At 39.0% G+C, this 19,839-nt stretch overlaps 1 protein-coding gene across 3 annotated transcripts in view; it reads left to right on the top strand.

Moving 5' to 3' along the window:
- Window positions 1-19,839, top strand: part of LOC140479869 (uncharacterized) — an 88,547-nt gene that overhangs the window by 41,897 nt on the left and 26,811 nt on the right. For 2 of the 3 annotated variants that reach the window (XM_072574198.1, XM_072574196.1), the window contains exons 7-12: window positions 189-226; window positions 6,239-6,296; window positions 10,109-10,180; window positions 10,311-10,339; window positions 14,033-14,090; window positions 16,498-16,526. In XM_072574198.1, coding sequence (XP_072430299.1) covers window positions 189-226; window positions 6,239-6,296; window positions 10,109-10,180; window positions 10,311-10,339; window positions 14,033-14,090; window positions 16,498-16,526 — 284 coding nt within the window. The remainder of the gene's footprint in view (window positions 1-188; window positions 227-6,238; window positions 6,297-10,108; window positions 10,181-10,310; window positions 10,340-14,032; window positions 14,091-16,497; window positions 16,527-19,839) is intronic. The other variant, XM_072574197.1, reaches the window with a different exon arrangement.

Genomic DNA, 19,839 nt, shown 5'->3' with positions numbered 1-19,839 from the left:
CCAGCTGACAACTTTCCTGACAAATAAATGTTGTGCCATATCTTAACTTGTTGAAATTATGAGTGCAGATAATCTGCTGTTGTAGAACAAAAGCTCATTTTATTCATTTGCATTAAACTGTATGGTGCAAGGTAGAGAAAATGGTGTGGAAGTTGCATGTTTCATTAATGGGGACAATTCTTCCACAGAACTCCTGAACTGTGTTCCACATCACTTCAAAATGTTGGTAAGTGTTTTATTAGAATTTTGTTCCATTCAGCTGATTACTTGATTATACAGGCTAGATGTTGCTGTACCTTTTTTTAACACATTGCCTATGATTGGTTCATGTGTTTCAACTTGTTAATTTACATAAAACTGTTATAAATATGTAATTTCATGATTTAATGTATTTTAGGAATACAAATTTTAGTTTCTGGTTTGAAAATTTAAAATGTAAGGTAAAGGAAAACTTGAGGTTTGAAAAGCTGGGATGTTTAGGAATTGGAGAAAATTAGTTTAACTCACTTTTTGGGACATCTTGCTTATGGCATGTTTGTTACATATTGGACCAGGTAGTCAATGATTCATGAGGAATTTTCAGAGTTTATTAATTTAGTCAAGGAACAATCGTTTAGGTATGGTACAGAGACCACCAAGTTGTTTTAATGGGTTGGAAGGAGTAGAAAGGTTTCCAATTGTCCAAGTGTTTGTTTGTAACATACTAGCTCTGTATCTCTAATGGTGAGCATTTATTTGCCTGGTTTCATTCTCCCCTTTGTCTCCCTGTGTTTTTATTTTTGATTTTTCATTTTTTTTCCTTGGATCAAGCTGTTGGATTTCTTCCTTTTATTTTCCCTGGTTCCACATTAAAACTATCCTTTATATCCTCTGTGGATTGTGGCTTGTCCTTGGCTGGTTATGGTACATACAATTACAGCAGTAGATTATACGTGCTCAAACAATTCTCCAGCTTGTCCTTCACCTGTACTGAATTTTTAGAATAAATTTATTGAGGATTTTTCCCCCTTTAGCAGTCAATTGTTCCAGCTTGACATTTCTTTTGCTTTAATTTTGCCTCCATCTCACCACCTTGATGTGAGTTTCTCATTGAATTATGTATCTATGTCTTGTTGCTTAAAAAATTGATTTCTGGCCACAGAAACCATTTTGTTAAGTAGTTGTAGATGTATGGCTCTGTGCTGCTTTCACCATTTTCACCATGCATTCCCTCATGTTTGTTACTTCAGACATAACAACAAGTCATTTCTGCATGCATAGACTAACATTCTAAGGTAATGTCACATGTTCTTGACTTTTGAAGTGATCTCATTGAAAGATCAAAAGTGGATGGGAAAAAGAGGGTATGTATATCGTCCCAAATTGGTCCCAGTATTTAGGGTGGTAGCTGAAGTACTGAACTGTCTTAAAATCTACATAGGCAATGATTCACATTTCCATGAGAGAGATGTCAACTTATTAATTTCATTTACACATTCCAAGGGCAGCACATTGACTCTGTGGTTAGCACTGCTGCCTCGCAGTGCCAGGACCCGGTTTCAGTTCCACCCTTGGGCAACTGTCTGTGTGGAGTTTTCACATTCTCTGTGTCTACGTGAGTTTCCTCCGGTGACTCTGGTTTCCTCCCACGGTCCAAAGATGTGCAGATTAAGTGAATTGGCCACACTAAATTGCTGATAGCCAGCACATCCCAGGACACTAGGTGGATTAGACAAGGGAAATGCAGGGATAGGGTAGGGGCATGGGTCTGCTTGGAATGCTCTTCAGAGAGTCAGTGTGGACTCGATGGGCTGAATAGCCTGCTGCTGAGTTTCTATGATTCCTTTCACTTTTAAATATTGCACTTAATTACTCTAAGATGAACTATTCCTATTTGATATTGTGCCATTTTTCTTCTCACTACCCATTATTCTAAACAGGACATTTCACTAATTATCATTCTATTTCATAAACTCTGGAGCATCCTTTAATGTCCAATAAAAGATGTTTTTAATACCTTTTAAAACAGAAATCAAACATTACCATGTGGTTCCAGGCATTATCACATTTTGCTCATTCGTTCTGTCTTTTTGAAATAAAACACATTTTCTAAAAAGCATCTTGCTAGGTTATGCTCAACTTTTCCTTTTTAAAATTACACCAAATTCAAATATGGGAACAACACTCCTGATGATTTTTTAAATGTACAGCCTGAGAGGTGGTGTTGGACTGACTGACAAGTTTTGTTCATGATCAGTTTATTTCTTTCCAAATGATCTTTGCCAAAGTTTTAAAACAAATTAAAACTACATCGGTTGTTTCCATTGAATTGTATTTTAATTTTAAGCTTGTTTGCCCCCTTAAAGTTCATGTAAATGTTCCTTTTGAGTACTTGAAATGCAGTTTGTATCAAGTTACTTTATCAATCCCAAGATCCGAAATGATTATACACAGACTTAATAGCTTTACATGGTATTCTTCTATCTGAGGCGCATGTGATTTACATTCAGTTTAAAGGTTACTTTCGCATCTTCCATTATCATCATATCTGTGAAGATAACACATGGCAAGTTCAAATTTCTCAAAGATGTAGTCCAAACATGTAGTTCAATTCTTGAATTTTCAGAACTCCTGTGTCCCTTGCTGTACTATCAATACTTAGATGACTGTCAAAACCTGTTATATACAGAAATAAAATCCACTGTGATACTAGCTCAATGGCTAAAATTGTCCAGTCATATCCATAAATGTAGAGTGCTAAAGTTTAGCAAGATTTAAAATTTACATTTTGCAATTATCGAGCTCATATGGTGAATTTTTCAAAGATCTGCAGTTACATAACAATGACTGCAGATGCTGGAAACCAGAGTCTAGATTAGAGTGCTGCTGGAAAAGCACAGCAATTCAAGCAGCATCCAAGGAGCAGTAAAATCGACATTTCAGGCAAAAGCCCTTCATCAGGAATACATAGAATCCCTATAGGGTGGAAACAGGCCATTTGGCCCAACGAGTCCACACCAACCCTCTAAAGAGGATCCCATCAGATTCAACACCCCACTCTATCCTTGTAATCCTGCAAATCTTAGGGCTAATGCACCCAATCTACACATCCTTAATCACAATGGGTAATTTAGCATGGCCAATCCACCTAACGTGCATACCTTTGGACTCAGGGAGGAAACCGGAGCATCCAGCAGAAACCCATGCTGACAGAGGGAGAATATACAAACTCCACACAGACAGTTGCCTGAGGGTGGAATTGAACCCAGATCCCTGGTACTGTGAACCAGCAGTGCTAACAACTGAGCCACCGTGCTTTTCCAAAGTGTGGTCAAATTCTTGAAGTGCCATAAATCTTGTTAAATTTGCAAATATCTACCACGTAAACAGAAGACCCAGAATTCTGCTCAAGGCAGAAAGGTTAGAATGCAGCATTAAATTTTGATCTCCTCAATTTCTCTTTGGTTTCTCCACAGGATGCCTTTTAGTTTCTTGAACTTTTTTACATTGTTTCAAAGTCAGATCTCTCTGCTCCTGGAGCCGCCAATGCTATGTACCCAGCTGTGACATCACATGCGTGTGCTGTTGGCCAACTACTCTAGATTTTCATTATCTCATGCCAATGTATTAATTTATGTACCTTTTTAAAAAGGAAGACCTTTTCCAAGGAGTCAGGAGCTGAACTTTATTTTAAACCTCAAGAAAAATATTATCTTTTCTTCCATTTTTCTCAAGTATTCCAAAGTTTTCAAAATGTTTGATGCTTTTGTAAGATGTTTCTCACTCAACTTGTCTTCTAAGACAGAAGAATTAAAGATGGACACTAGCCTACAAAAACAACTAAAATTAAAAAAACAGGGTAATTGTTTGAAGGGCTCATGTGGGATAGTGATAGTGTCCCATCCTCTAAGTCAGGAGGCCTGGTCTCAAGTTCTGCCTGCTTCAGAGATGTTTCCAAACAGATATGAGCTGGTTGATACAAAAAAAATCTACAACTGACTATAAGAAAGGAATGGAACCTTTTCCAAATCTCTTATTTTGTGTTTACTCCTTAAGTCAGTTTTCAAATTCTTAGTTTAAGCTAGGAGTTCTGCCAAATTTCAGTTTAGCTGCATGTTTTGGGAACAAATCACAGTGCTTCACAGCACAAAATCTTGTTTTAAACTTTTTTTTCAATTTAATGCTTTTTGAATCCATGGTGCTTTCTGATGATCCCTTTTAACGCTGACTGGACCTGTATGTATGGGTTCTTCTCATCTTGAAACCTACTACTTTTGGTGGTAATGATTTTGGATTGTGGCAGTGGAGAGGTCAAATTTCTGACCATTTCCATCATCATCATCCAGCTCGTTGTCCTCTTCTGCTTTAGCTTTACTAGAGAAAAGTGACTTCTGCAGGTTTGTGACTTCTGTTTGAATTTTGCTGAATGCTTCATTGCCTACCCTTTCTGCCCTTGTCTTTTCACTGTACCGGGTGTATTTGCCAGGCTGATTTGCCTCCCTACGCTAGACAGAGGTATGTATTTTCACCTAAGCTCCAGCATTAGTTGGAGCCACTGAAAGAACCTCTCTCCTAAACTCTCCCAGGAAAGTCCAAGGATACCTGACCTGATTTTCAAGGTGACCTGTGGTTCACAGCTTGGCACTAAAGTTTAGCAAAACATTAGAAGAGCTTGCTGCTTTGAATTCCCATTTACTTGATCATTGGAAAGAGCAGCCACATCTACCCATTGTCTGATTTTTTTTTTCTCTCTTCTCCCTGCCTTTTAGTTTCTTGAACTTTTTAAATTGTTTTAAAGTCAGATCTCTCTGCTCCTGGAGCTGCCAATGCTATGTACCCAGCTGTGACATCCACACACGTCTGCTGTAGGCCAACTACTCCAGAGATTTTCCAATGTTTTTCTTTTCAAGGTCTATCAAGAAGACCTCCACAATCTCTGTCAAACTCTTTTACAGTTCGTAGGGTATTTCACCCTAGGAGCAATGAATTTTTCACTGACTCCTTAACAGTCCCAAATATGCAAACACCTATTTGTTTGAGTCAATGACTCCGATCCTATCTACAGTTAGGGAAGGGGGCCCTGTATTTGTGTCCAAGCTGAATTGCTGAACACTGTCAGGATTTATGGTAAGCCTTTCATAATGTCTGAGCCGATGAAATTGAAGCAGGGCTGTTCGAGAAGTTAAGGTAACTGGGCAGAGTCACAATGGATTTGTGAAAGGGAACTTGCTTAAGCAATGTATTGGAGTTCTTTTTGAAATAGTAATGGCAGTGTTATGGATAATGGGGAACTGATGGATGTTCTGTACTTAGATTTCCAAAAAGCATTTGATAAGGCAGCATATCAACAATTATTGTAGACGGTAATAGCTCATCATGTAGGGAGTGAATGATTAGCTAGTTAGAAGGAAACTGAGTAGGCATAAATGGATTTCATTTGGCAAGATGAATGAGAGGTGTACCACAGGGGATCAGTGCTGGACTCTCAACTTATAATTTATAAAAATAACATAGATGGAGGGACACAAGATATGGTTGCTAAATTTGCTGATGATACAAAGATAAAGTAAGTTGTGAAAAGATTATTTGGAAGCCACAAAAGGATATTTGTTAAATGAATGGACACAGCATGGATTTGGAATATGAAGTATAATATGGGAAAATGTGAAATTGTCCATTATGACAAGAATGTAAAAATGCATACTGTCTATATAGGGAGAGGATGCAGAGGGCTATAGATGTCCTCGTGCACCAGTCACAAAAGGCTAGTGTACAGGTGGAGCATAATTAGGAAAGTTAATAAAATGTTCTTACTTCTTACGAAGGACGTTTGAGTACAACGGAGGGAGGTTATGCTTCATTTGTACAGGGCATTTGTGAGGGCACATTTATGGTACTGTGTACAGTATTTGATCCTAATTTAAGCTAGAATATACGTCCGTTGGAAACAGTTCAATAGTTACTAAATTGACTGGGTGTCTTACGAGCAATGGTTGTACAGGCTAGGATCAAATACTGTATGCAGTATCAAGACTCTAAGAATGTTTTGCCCAGTGAGAATTGACAACCATAGCTTTCAGGTGCATGTTTTTGCTATGAAATATGTTAAATTCTATCAGTTATTCAAAGTAAACAACATTGCATTTTAATGGGGATTCTGTGTTGTGAAAAGATTTCAATTTTAGTCAACAGATGTAAATACAAATATTACTTGTTTTGAATTGCATATACTTTTTTTTTGTTTCGTGAATAAAATAAGACTCTGGGCAATCCACTGAAGCAATGGATACCAAAAAGGAATCTGAGAAAAGAAACAGGTTGGTGATCAAGTTTTTAAATATCATATAATTTGAGCAAAATCTCTTGCAAGTTGTCATTAAATCTCCTGTATAAGTTGGTGAAAATTTCAAGAACCATGAATTTATCCAATATTTTATGATACAAGATTAGTTGAGCTTCGTTGCAGTGTCCTTTCTGTCCTGGCGCAATGATTGTTATTTGTTCCTCTCCTTTCAAGCTTTAGAGCAATAAAACTTGTCAGGTTGGTTAGCTTCGTTGGTTGGACAGCTGATTTGTGTTACAGGGTACTGCTAACCATGTGGGTTCACCCATTGGGGTCCTGTCTTCTCAACCTCACCCCTGATCTGGGTGTGATGGCAACTTTGTACATTTGTTACATATAAAGTGGTCTTAATATCTTTTTTTTTACCTATACATTTTACTATTTATTTTGATCAGAGAAATATTTTAATTCAAATGACCTAACTTAATGCTCTGGGAACATGGGTCAAAATTAAACCGCAGCTACTGGTGAAATTTAAATTTGATGAATAAAATCTGCAAATGGAATTTGATCTCTAATGGTGACTGTGAAACTATCATTAATTGTTGTGCAAATCTGTTTGGTTTGCTGATGTCCTTCACAGGACAAAATCTGCCATCTTTACCTGACACAGGTCTACATTTGACCCCAGACCTGCAGCCATGTGCTTGACTTCTAACTGCCCCCTGAAATGCTCTAGTTAGCTATTCCATTCAACGGCAATTAGGGATGAGCAACAATAAGTGGTTGTCAGTGATGCAATCCTATCAAAGAATTTTTTTAAAATGTGTAGTACACAATATTGAGAAAGTCTGGTCGTAGCAATCCACCCCAACCACCCAGAAGTGACCATCTTCAACAAAATAGAGTCTAACCACCACCAACAACTCCCTCCACCCCTTGACATTAAATGGCATAACATCACTACTATCAAAATCCTGGGGATTATCACTGACCATAAACTGAACTGGCCTAGCCATGTGAATAGTGTGGCTATAAGATCATAGCAGAAGCTGTGAATTATGCAGTAACTCTTCTCCTAACTCCAAAAGGCTATCCAACATCTACAGGGCACAAGTCAGGAGTGTGTTGGAATTCTCTCCACTTGCCTGGATGAACGCAACTCCAAAAACATTCTCTAAGCTTAACACCAACCAGGACTAAATAGCCTGTTTGATTAGCACACTATTCTCCACCATCAACATTTGCTCCCCTCACCACTGATGCCCAGTCCCAGTAACATGCACCATTCTCAAGATGTATTGCAGCAACGTATTATGATCTGATGTGGTATCTGGGTACTAACCACTACTGGCTTGTAGTTGAGGTGGATTGGTGCTGCCAATCCTGCTTCCCATGCTAGTCAGTGGGGCTGTCTAGTAGTCCGTGATGGAGGATGGATCATGAATATGTCCCTGTAGAAGAAGCATGGATAACAAGATGTAGTTTACTACACCTCCGTAGCACTATACAGAAGACTTGTTGAGCGCACAGTCTGGATTGTTCACATTTATGCTGGTAAGGACCTTGTCCAAGTCATGGAATCAGTCACGTGGAAAAATATGGACATTTTCAAATCAACCTGTTCGGGGATGTTATTACAAACCTCTGGAGCAGATGGGAATTGAATCCAGGTCTCCTGGCTCAGAGGTAGAGACACTACTATTGGACTACAAGGCCATCTTTTGAAAAATGGTTGAGAACCTGTGAACCAATCAGAGGCTAATTTCTCATACATTACATCTCCTACCCTTCTAAAGGGCTAACTAATGAACCTATCAGCAGCAAATGTGTGTGAGAATGAGTCTTTGAATATATAGTCTCTGGAAAGAATATATAGTTATAGAGTCATAAAGTTTGATGGCCCAAATTGATCCATGCTGACCAACATGTCCATCCACACTAACCCCATGTCCCTGCACTTGGCCCATATCCTTCTCAATGTTTCCTATCCTTGTATTTGTCCAAACACCTTTTAAATGTTGTTAATGCTCCCCCTCAACTACTTCTACTGGCAGTTTATTCCATGTATGTACCACCTTGTGTAAGAAAGTTGTCCCTCTGGTTCCCTTTGATTCTTTCCTCTCTACCCTTAAACTGATGTCCTCTAGTGCTCAATTCCCCAGCCTTGGGGGGAAAAAGACTGAGTGCATTCTCCCTATCCATGTCTCTCGTTATCTTATTCACCTCAATAACGTCCCCCTGAGGCTCCTAAGCTCTAAAGGAAAACAGTCCTAGCTTGTCCAACCTCTCTTTATAACTCAGACTGTTGAGTCCTGGCAACATCCTTGTAAATTTCTTCTGCACTCTTTCCAATTGCTAGGTTAAATTGAAACTTCAAATTCAACCCTCAACAAATATGACTGATCCTCATGTTCTCTATCACTACTAAATTATATCAAGTATTTTCTTAATGTCCATTAAACAAAACTTTGAGGGTAATAATTCAAATCTAAGTTACAGGGTCCTAAGCTGACAAACAAAAATCACAAACTTATTGGTAACAATTTAATATTTTCTGGTGTAGAAATTTCTATGACTTCAGTTATGTGAAAAAGCAAATGATTACTTTGACTGCTGCACTGTTTAGAATTGCCTCTGCACATAGGTTGTACTAGGTACAACCATTTTGAAATTTAGGAGTGCTGAAGATTCCAGTTGAAGGCAGAACCAGGGAGAGCAGTGGACACTCAACACCTGACAGACTGCTACAAAGGACAGGATGGTAGCTGGCAGACTGAGCGGGCTTGGGCTCCAGATGGCAAGCAGGGCCAGGCATCAAGTTGGCAGCAGGACATGAGAAAAGGAGACACTGTCACTAACAGGTGCCAATTTCTGTATGACTCCTGTATAAGTTGTGAAGCACACCTGTGTGTGCGCATGAGAGAGCGAGAAAGAGAAAGTGAAGGCATGTGTTTATGTGGGAAGAGGAAATCCAAACGCACACCAATCCACCCTTCCCTTGCTCCTTCTCACTAAAAAAAACTTATCTACCAAAGTAGGCTGGAAGAGGAAGAAGAGTCAAGTAGAAAGGCAGCTGGCATCTGAACCACACTTGCATATGAATTGCTTTAAAGACACCAAGTGTATACCATTAGAGGTGGAGTCAAACTCCGTGTTAGTGAAAGTCAGTTCCTTCATTCAGCTGTAGTGTCCAACCCGTTACCTGGTGATGAGGACTTGGGGATGAATCTGTCTCTTTCTAGCTTTGTTTCTTCACTGAGATGACAAAAAAGGATTCTACTGATTAGCTCTGCTGCTTGGCACTTCTTTTATTGGCTATTTCAAATCATTACTCGTTAGTTTATATGATGGATTTATTGCTTTGGCGTTTTAAAAATAAATTAATGTTTATTATTGTGCCAAATCTCCTCTTTCTGAACCGGTCCTCCTGAAATACGAGAGAAATTGAATTGAAACCACTGCTGTGGGGAATGTGGCAGCCAGTGTGTGTATAGTAAGTTTCCATAAACCATAGAAAAGTGATAATGTCCAGATAGTCTGTTTTTAGATGTTGTCAATAGAGCCACTGAATCTTTTATGTTCACGTCAGAGGTTCAAGAGAAGTGGCAAGGCAAGTCAAAGTGAAACAAATGATGGCATAAGAGTCATTGTAAATAGCATCAACAAAACTACTGGCAGCACCTGTTCACTTTTACTGAAAAATCAAATGAGTCTGCGCAGATAAGAAAATGTAATATAGTGTGCTACCCATTTAGATGCATATTTAAGTTTATGTGCTGAAAACTCGATTGTATGTCAAGCCTTTATAAAAATATATTCTTACATTTTATGTTGTATTAACAGTGGAAATAAGGTAAACCCCCTGACAAAAATCTTACAAAAAGGAAAAGAAAAGAAAAGAATGGGACATGAAAGGTAAAATTGACACCATTTATACAATAATTAAGTTCACTTAATTTCTTTTAAAAGACAAATAATTTTAAAACTTTCTTTTCAATTTCAAGAAAAGCTCCTTGCATTAATATTTTTTAATATTCTACTTCAGTTCCTCATATATCCTGCAACCTGAATTAGGTAAGAATTTTTTTTTTATATTTTTAATGCTAAAAATCACACTGATTTTTTTTTCTTTTCGAAGGATACTCTTAATTTAATTCTAATGAAAGATGAGATTGTTGAGATGATTGATGGGGGGTATCTGCTGAGAGAATTGAATGCAGATTATTCTGTTCTATTAACTGTTAAAGGTTGTCAACTGACCTCGAAGATCTGTTTTCTTCCATTGTTAAAATAGCTTTCACTAAAGTCAGCAGAATACTTATCGTAGATCAGTGGTTATATTAGTGAATTAGTAATCCAGAAGCCTGGATTAATGATCTGGACAGTGGCAAAAAAAAACTTTAATTAAATTTATGTAGCGTCTTGTGTGTCTTGGCCCAAAGCTCTGCAAAAGAGCACTGTAGAACAAATTATAGCAGGAGAAAGTGAGGACTGCAGATGCTGGAGATCAGAGCTGAAAATGAGTTGCTGGAAAAGCGCAGCAGGTCAGGCAGCATCTAAGGAGCAGGCGAATCGACGTTTCGGGCATTCCTGAAGAAGGGCTCATACCTAAAACGTCAATTCTCCTGCTCCTTGGAAGCTGCCTGACCTGCTGCGCTTTTCCAGCAACACGTTTTCAACAAATTATAGCATCAAAGCACATGTGATATTAGGCCATGTAATGAAAAGCATGGTGAAAGAATTACATTTTAAGGAATGTATAAACAGAGGAGAGTGAAATAGAGATGAAATTTAAGAGTCCATGGCTAAGGAAACTGAAGGAATGGTCACTATCGTAAACAAGAAGCCTGAAATAGAGCAGCACAGAATCCTTGAAGTTGTAGGGTTGAAGGAGATTACAATCTTTCCCTCCCTATCTACATCGAGTGATTTGAAATCAAGAAAATTTTCAATGTATCCGAACAAATGCCTTGTGATGGGGAAAAGGACTGAGTGTGTGTTAAAATGTGGACAGCTGAACTTTGGATGACTTCAAATTGATGGAAATTAAAAGGCAGAAGACCTGCTATTGGCGCATTGGAATTGCAAGTTTGGAGATGACAAAGCATGAATGAAGATGAATTGTAATGGAGGTGGAAATGAGCAGTCATATTGATGAGAAGAAAGTGAGGATATCCAAGTCAAACATTGTGGTGCTTAAAAAGCACAGCTGGTCAGGCAGCATCTGAGGAGCAGGAGAGTCAACGTTTCTAGCATAAGCTCTTCATTCCTGATGAAGAGCTTATGCTTGAAACATCAACCCCCCTGTTCCTCGGATGCTGCCTGACCGGCTGTGCTTTTCCAGTCATATTGATGACACCATTATCTGGTTCAGAAGTTCATCTCAGGATTGCATGTGATTCCAAGGTTGCAAGTGGACTGGGTCCATCCTAGGTTGTTGCCAGGGAGAAGGATTGAGTTGGTCATCAAAGAATAGAGTTTGAGTTAAGAACTGCCAAGAAAAGGTTTCAGCCATTGAATTGGAGAAAATGTCTACCAATCCAGTGTTTGATGTCAAATAATAATTCAGTAACAGTCAGTGGTATAATATGAAACCTAATGGTGTGTTTTCAATGATGTAATCGAGAACATGTAGATAAGAAGTAGGACAAGGTGAAGGACAGATCTTTGAGAAACCATTTCAAGAGATTCCCTGGCTATGACTAGACTGATAAAAATGTAACCATAAGGGAGCAGTTCTGTCTAGTTGGATGGCAGTGCAGAGATACTGGAGTAGAATGGTTTGTGGTGTAGATATTTTGAGAGGGGCAAGGAGGGAAAGTTTACTTTTATCTGTCATATGAGATGTCATTTGTGACTTTGAGAGTAGTTTCAGTAAATAGAAACCCGATTTGGAAGGATAGAAATGTGAAATTCCAGGCAACATAGTGTTACAATTATGATGGGAGGAGTCATAGAGATGTACAGCATGGAAACAGACCCTTCAGTCCAACTCGTCCATGCCGACCAGATATCCCAACCCAATCTAGTACCACCTGCCAGCACCCAGCCCATATCCCTCCAAACCCTTCCTATTCATATACCCATCCAAATGCCTCTTAAATGGTGCAATTGTACCAGCCTCCACCACATCCTCTGGCAGCTCATTCCATAAATTTACCACCCTCTGCGTGAAAAAGTTGCCTTTTAGGTCTCTTTTGTATCTTTCCCCTCTCACCCTAAACCTATGCCCTCTAGTTCTGGACTCCCCGACCCCAGGGAAAAGACTTTGCCTATTTATCCTATCCATGCCCCTCATAATTTTGTAAACCTCTATAAGGTCACCCCTCAGCCTCTGACGCTCCAGGGAAAACAGCTCCAGCCTGTTCAGCCTCTCCCTATAGCTCAGATCCTCCAACCCTGGCAACATCCTTGTAAATCCTTTCTGAACCCTTTCAAGCTTCACAACATCTTTGTGATAGGAAGGGGCCCAGAATTGCACGCAGTATTCCAACAGTGGCCTAACCGATGTCCTGTACAGCTGTAACATGACCTCCCAACTCCTGTACTCAATACTCTGACCAATAAAGGAAAGCATACCAAACGCCGCCTTCACTATCCTATCTACCTGCGACTTCACTTTCAAGGAGCTATGAACCTGCACTCCAAGGTCTCTTTGTTCAGCAACACTCCCTAGGACCTTACCATTAAGTGTATAACTCCTGCTAAGATTTGCCCTCTAATTAAGATCCACTACTTCACCAGTCACATCATTAGTACAAATTTGTTGATCCAGTTACCAAAATAGCCAATTGCTTCTCTTTGGGTACTGAAATCCAAAAGAAAATTAAATGTTTATCTGGGATACTTTTAACTCGACGTTATTAGGAACTCAAAATGATTTGGAATAAAGCTTGTTTTTATGCAAGTAGCAAACACCTAAGCAATGATCTGGAATTCTAACTCTATCCCAGTGATCCCACACGCATACAATCCAAAAACATCATTGCAGAGGTGATGGTCTTTTTTAAACAAAAGGCAAAAGGGGAACCACCACCCCACCCCTCTTCCCAAACCCTGTGGGCCAAGGGCCTAGAAACAAATTATAGAATGCAATGAATTCTCACCTCCACTGGATGTCCTGTTGACAAAGCCAAATTGCTGAAACTTGCTGATTGATGGTAGATGTCCAGGTAGTAAAATTACAAGCAGCAATAAGCATCAAGCAATAGGATTGAAATACGAGTGCAGTTTTATAGCAGTCAACTTCAAATTTAAATCCAGTTGTTTAGGTGCAGTGAGCATCTTGTTCCTGTCATAGATTAGATTACTTAGTGTGGAAACAGGCCCTTCGGCCCAACAAGTCCACACCGACGCCCTGAAGAGCAACCCACCCAGACCCATTTCCCTACATATAGCCCTTCACCTAACACTACGGGCAGTTTAGCATGGCCAGTTGACCTAACCTGCACATCTTTAGACTGAGAGGAAACTGGAGCACCCGGAGGAAACCCACACAGACACAGGGAGAATGTGCAAATTCCACACAGGCAGTTGCCCGAGGCGGGAATTGAACCCAGGTCTGTGGCGCTGTGAGGCAGCAGTGCTAACCACTGTGCACTGTGCCACCTGATGTTGATGTTGAAAAGTTAATTTCTCCTTTTAGTATCTTTTTTGCAGATTTGTAATAAGAGATTTAAATGCAAACCCCAAAATAAAGATAATATCTGTTAATTGTACTTCCACATTTTGCTTTGACTGTACATCTTTGTTTGTCTTTCTTAAAAGGACCTGTATCCCATGCTTATGACAACTCAAGCAATTCGTCAGGAAGTCAAAAATTGAGGTACATAAATAGATATTGTTCTCCTATCAAAAATGACTGGATTGACAACTGAAACTCTTAATTGATACACAAAATTATGTTTCAAAACTATTAATGGGCAAATACATATTGACAGTTTCCTGCAAAATTTATAGTAACTATAGAATCTGTTATATGTGTAAAAGATGAAAAGTAATTATATTTAGAGCACAGCACTGTTGTTGATGGGATTACTGACTAAAGGCAGAATTATGATGTTGGCAAGATTGGCATTTATATAATACCTCAGCTTGTCTCAGAAATATCTGGAAGAATTTTACGTAATGGAATAAGTTACTTTTGGCAGTGCAGTTATTGTTGATAAGTGGGCAGATGTATAATCCATCCATGCATGCACGGCCTGATCCTACAAACAACAATAAGATAAATGAATGATTAAATTGTGATTGACAAATTATAGCATGTCAACCCGAAGTGGCTTACATAAGAACGTAAGAAGTAGGAGCAGGATTAAGCCATCTGGCCCTCTGAGCCTGCTCTGCCATTCAATACAATTATGGTTGATCTTTTCATGGCATCAGCTCCACTTACCCACACTCTCACCCAGTCCCTTAAATTTTTCATTGTTGGAAAAAAAATCTATCCTAGCTTTAAAAATGTTTACTGAAGTAGCGTTGACTACTTCATTGGACAAGGAATTCCATAGATTTACAACCCTCTGGGTGGAGAAGTTCCTTCTCAATTCAGTCCTCAATCTGCTCTCTCTGATCTTGAGGCTATGCCCTCTTGTCCTAGTTTCACCTGACAGTGGAAACATCCTCACTACTTCTACCGTATCTATTCCCTTCATAATTTTATATGTTTCTATAAGATCACCCCTTCATTCTTCTGAATTCCAATGAATATAATCCCAGACTACTCGGTCTCTCCTCAAAAGCCAACCCCTTCAACTCCGGAATCAACCTAGTGAACCCCCTCCAGTGTCAGTACATCTTTCTCAAGTAAGGAGACCAAAACTGCACACAGTACTCCAAGTGTGGCCTCATCAAGATGGAATAGTATTCCATCTGTCAGGCTTTTTTGCCCACTTGCTCAATGTATCTATGTTCCTTTGCTTAGTTTCACAGTCCTCTGCACATATTGCTCTGCCACTCCTCTTAGTGTCATCTGCAAATTTTGACATACTGCATGTGATCCCCAAATCCAAATCATTTATTTAAATTGTGATTAATTGCAGTCCCAACACCGATCCCTGAGGCACACCACTAGTGACTGATTGCCAACCAGATTAGCACTCATTTCTCTCCATTGTTTGCTTCCTATTAGTGAATCAATTCACTATCCATGCTAATACTTTAACGGTAACGCCATTCATCTTTTTGCTGTATCGATGCTAAAGCTAGTACTGGTGGGGCAATATAAATAGTAGTTGCCAACAATACAAGCTTGCCAGATTTCCTAGACACAGGTAGGCTGTTTTCAATGATACTACTTTTAAATGGTAGTCATTGGGAATATTCCCCAGATGTCAAACAATGACCATAGCCAGATTATTAAGTTTGCAGTTGTGAACTTAAACAACTGCACGTATACATATCTGTAGTTGCATTGTCATCAATGTTTTAAAATTCAACTCCCAAAATAAATGGATATGATTCCAAGATACTGGATGCTGAATCTAACATTAATGACATACATTATTTTATTCATAATGCAAGTGGTAATTCTTATTAGAAGCAATGTAAAGTGAACTTTTTGAATGCAATCCTTAAAACAAAGTTTTTCTTAAGATATTGAGGAAGTAACACAGAGTAGTCAAATGAGTATAATTAGTGTAATTGAGGTTACTATTCAGGCATAAAATTATAAGTTAACAACAGCCAGAGACTAATTATGTTAATAATATTTGAAAGGACACGGTCTTCAATCGAAAGTACTTGTAAGAAAAGAACTGCTAAAAAGGAGAATTGATGAGAAATTAAGGGGATTTGAGGTGGGGGGGGCGAGGGAGAGGGGTATGGGGTAAGTTCATTTGTGATGCATGCAGTTCCCCTTCAAACACCATAATGTTTTGCTTGAGAAAATTGTAGTTCTGGAACTTGGACTTCTAAACTATTAAGAATAACTTGAACATTATCAATTGACAGAATATTTAAATATATACTCTTGCAAAATATACAACTATCCAGATTTTAAATATGAAGAAGTCATTATCACAGAAGATAAAACCCAGGGCAGAACCATGCGGATTTTCATAACCTGCAAACTCTGATTTGGCTTTACTCAAATTGCTATTCATGTATGACATTTTATTAATTGTTAAGATGCTTTTTGTTAAAGGAAATATATACAAGAACCACAAAAAGTACTTTGTTTTTAACTTCTCTGTTTTTATTCTTCTTATGGCTGGCGTTATCAAAACTTTCAGCAGTTCACAGAACTATTTTGTGGATGAAGGTAAGTGCAAAATCCACTGTTCAATGACACATCTGTAAGCCTTTAGTCATGCCTTAGCTGTAGCGCCATTTAAATGGAAAACTGCTCAGGAAGGTGTTGCCAGTCACAGTTCCTTACTTTCACTAATTGAGCAATCCTGGACAAGAGAACACCTAAAATGGCTGTTGTCAGAAGCAGTGATGTCAAAAGCATGATCTAAAGATTTCATGACAGCAACTTGTATTCTTGTAACTCACTCTCAATGTAGAGAACTACCCAAAATACTTCACAGGGATATAATAAAAGAAATTGGAAACTAACCAAAGAGATATGCAGGAAGGGAACCAAAACTTAGTCCAAGATGTGGGTGTTGAGGAAGGTGTTCGTGAGGGAGAAAGGAATGGAAATAGGCAGGGTTTTGGGAAGGCATTCCAAGATAATGCTCACAAAGATGCTGAGGCCTCAGCTATTTCATGGTTGGGTAAAGGTTGGGGAAATAGACAAAAGACTTGAGTAAAGAATGAGAATTTCAGGAGTGGATGCGAGTCTGGAGAATTATATTTTGTATCAAAAAATACAAAGGAATGTTAGCCAGAAATATAAAATGAGATGAGTTACTATTACTATTTAAATAAGAATAAAAGTGAGTGTTGGTCCTTTTAGGAAGTGAGACTGGACAATTGATGGAATATAAGGAAATAACAGATGAATTCAATAGATATTTTATATCAGTCTTCATTATTGAGGATGTAAGTAATGTTCCCAAAGCAGCAATAAATTGGAAAATGGGAGGGAAGGAGAAACTGAGGAAAAACACAATCACTATTGAAGTAGTACTGAAAACATTATTGGGGTTGTGGACTGATACGTTCCTGGGTCCTGATGGATTTCATTCTAGGATCTTAAAAGAAGTGGTAAGTGAGATAGTTGTTTCAATTTTCCAAACTCCCTAGATTCAGGGATACGTTCCATTAGATTTGAAGAATACAAATGTAAATCCTTTGTTCTAAACATGAAAGAGACTGAAAGCAGGAAACTATGGGCCAATTAGCTTAATATTTACTATGGGGTAAACATTCACTGTTATTGTTAAAGTAGTTATACCAATCTATTGCAGTTCTTTGAAAAGGTAGCATGTGTTGCAGGTAAAAGGGAACCGGTGCTGTGATGTACTATACTTCAATTTTCCACAACTGCCACATCAAAGGTTATTGTGGAGAATGAAAGCTCGTGGTTTGGAGGGTAACGTGTGGGCATGTTTAGAAGGTGGGTTTTTTGTTAGCCAGCTGAAGAATTGGCATAAATGGGTCTTTTTCAGGCTGGCAAGATGTAATGAGTGGTGTACCACAGGGTTTGGTGCTCGGGCCTCAGCCGTTTAGAATTTACGTAAATGATTTTGGATAAAAGAAACAGAAAGGTAGGTAGAAAAGGAAGTAGTGAAGAGGAGACAACGAAGCTACCAACGAATGTGGATAGGTTAAGTGGGTGAGCAAAGATCTGGCAAATGGTGTAATGTGAGAAAATGTGAAATCATCCCATTTCATAGGGGAAATAAAAAAATCTAAATGGAGAGAGATTGAAAAACTCTGAGATGCAGAGAAATCTGGGTATACTAGTGCATGTATCAAAAGAAAAGCTAGTAAGCATATATAGTAAGTAATTCATAAATTAAGTCATATGTTATAATTTGTTATCAAGAGAATTTGAATCCAAAGTAGGGAAGTTGTACTTCATATATACTGCACAAAGGAGAGACGTTGCTGATATATTGTGTATACTATTGGTCACCTTATTTAAGGAATGATAGAACTGTACAGCACAAGAACAGCCCCTTGGACCCAAGATGTTGTGCCAAACATGAAGGTAAATTAAACTATCCTTCTGCCTTCCTTTGGACCATATTCCTCCATTCCTTGCATATTCCTTTACTTCTCTAGAAGTCCTTTAAACACCCCTATTGTACCTGCCTTCACCACCATCCTGACAGCATGTTCCAGACTCCTAAAGCACTCTGTCCAAAAAACGTGCCCCTCACATCTCCTTTGAACTTTCCCCCTGTCACCTTAAATGCATACTCCCTTTTATTAGACATTTCAACTCTTGGAAAAAAGATTCTGACTGTCAACCCTATCACTGCATCTCATAATTTTATAGACTTCTATCAAATCTCCCCTCAGCCTCTGCTACTCCAGAGAAAGCGACCCACGTTTTTTCTATCCTCTCCTTATAGTTCATCCTTTCTAGCACCCTCGTAAACAGCTTCTGCATCTTCTCCAAAGCTTCTATATCCTTCTCATAATGTGGCAACCAGAATTGAACGTAATACTCCAAGTGTGGCCTACACAAAATCTTGTAAAGTGCAACAAGACATCCTGGCTCTTGTACTCTGTTCCCCTACCAACAAAGGCAAGTATGCCATAGGTCTCCTTTACTACTCTGAAAGTGGCCACACAACTAGATAGAGAACAATGAACTTGAACTCCAAGATCCATTTCTACATCAGTGCTGTTCAGGGTTCCTGCCGTTAACTGTCTACTTTTCCTTAATATTTGGTCTCCTAAAGTGCAGCACCCCTCACTTATCCAGATTAAACTCCATCTGCAATTTCTCCTTGCATATTTGCAATTGATTTATATCCCACTGTATCCTTTGACACAACTTCACCCATCTTTGTATCAACTGTGAACTTGCTAACTCACCAATCTGCATTTTCATTCAAGTCATTTATATATGTCACAAACAGCAGAGGTTCCAATATGGATCCCTGTGGAACACCACTAGTCATAGACTTCCAGCCAGAAAAATACCACTACTGCCCGGTGCCTGATGTGGGCAAGCCAATTCTGTAGCCAGGTCACCGTGGATCCCATGCATCTTAATCTTCTGGATGAGCCTACAATGAGGGACCTTGTCAAAAGCCTTACTAAAATCTTGTAGACAAGATCCACTGATCTACCCTCATCAATTACCTTTGTCACCTCCTCAAAAAATTCAATCAAGTTCATAAGACATGACCTTCCCTTTACAAGGATGTTGCCAGGGTTGGAGGATTTGAGCCATAGGGAGAGGCTAAACAGGCTGAGGCTGTTTTTCCTGGAGCATCGGGGGCTAAGCGTGACCTTATAGAGATTTACAAAATTATGAGGGGCATGGATAGGATACATAGACAAATTCTTTTCCCGGGGTGGGGGGGTGGTGGGGTGGAGAAGGAGGAGGAAGAGTCCAGAACTAGAGGGCATAGGTTTAGGGTGAGAGGGGAAAGATATAAAAGAGGCCTAAGGGGCAACCTTTTCATGCAGAGGATGGTGCATGTATGGAATGAGCTGCCAGAGGA

Source organism: Chiloscyllium punctatum, chromosome 7 (genome assembly GCF_047496795.1).
Source record: "Chiloscyllium punctatum isolate Juve2018m chromosome 7, sChiPun1.3, whole genome shotgun sequence".
Classification (NCBI taxonomy): domain Eukaryota; kingdom Metazoa; phylum Chordata; class Chondrichthyes; order Orectolobiformes; family Hemiscylliidae; genus Chiloscyllium; species Chiloscyllium punctatum.
Note: the sequence above shows the minus strand (reverse complement) of the source record. Positions and strands in the feature narration are given on the sequence as shown.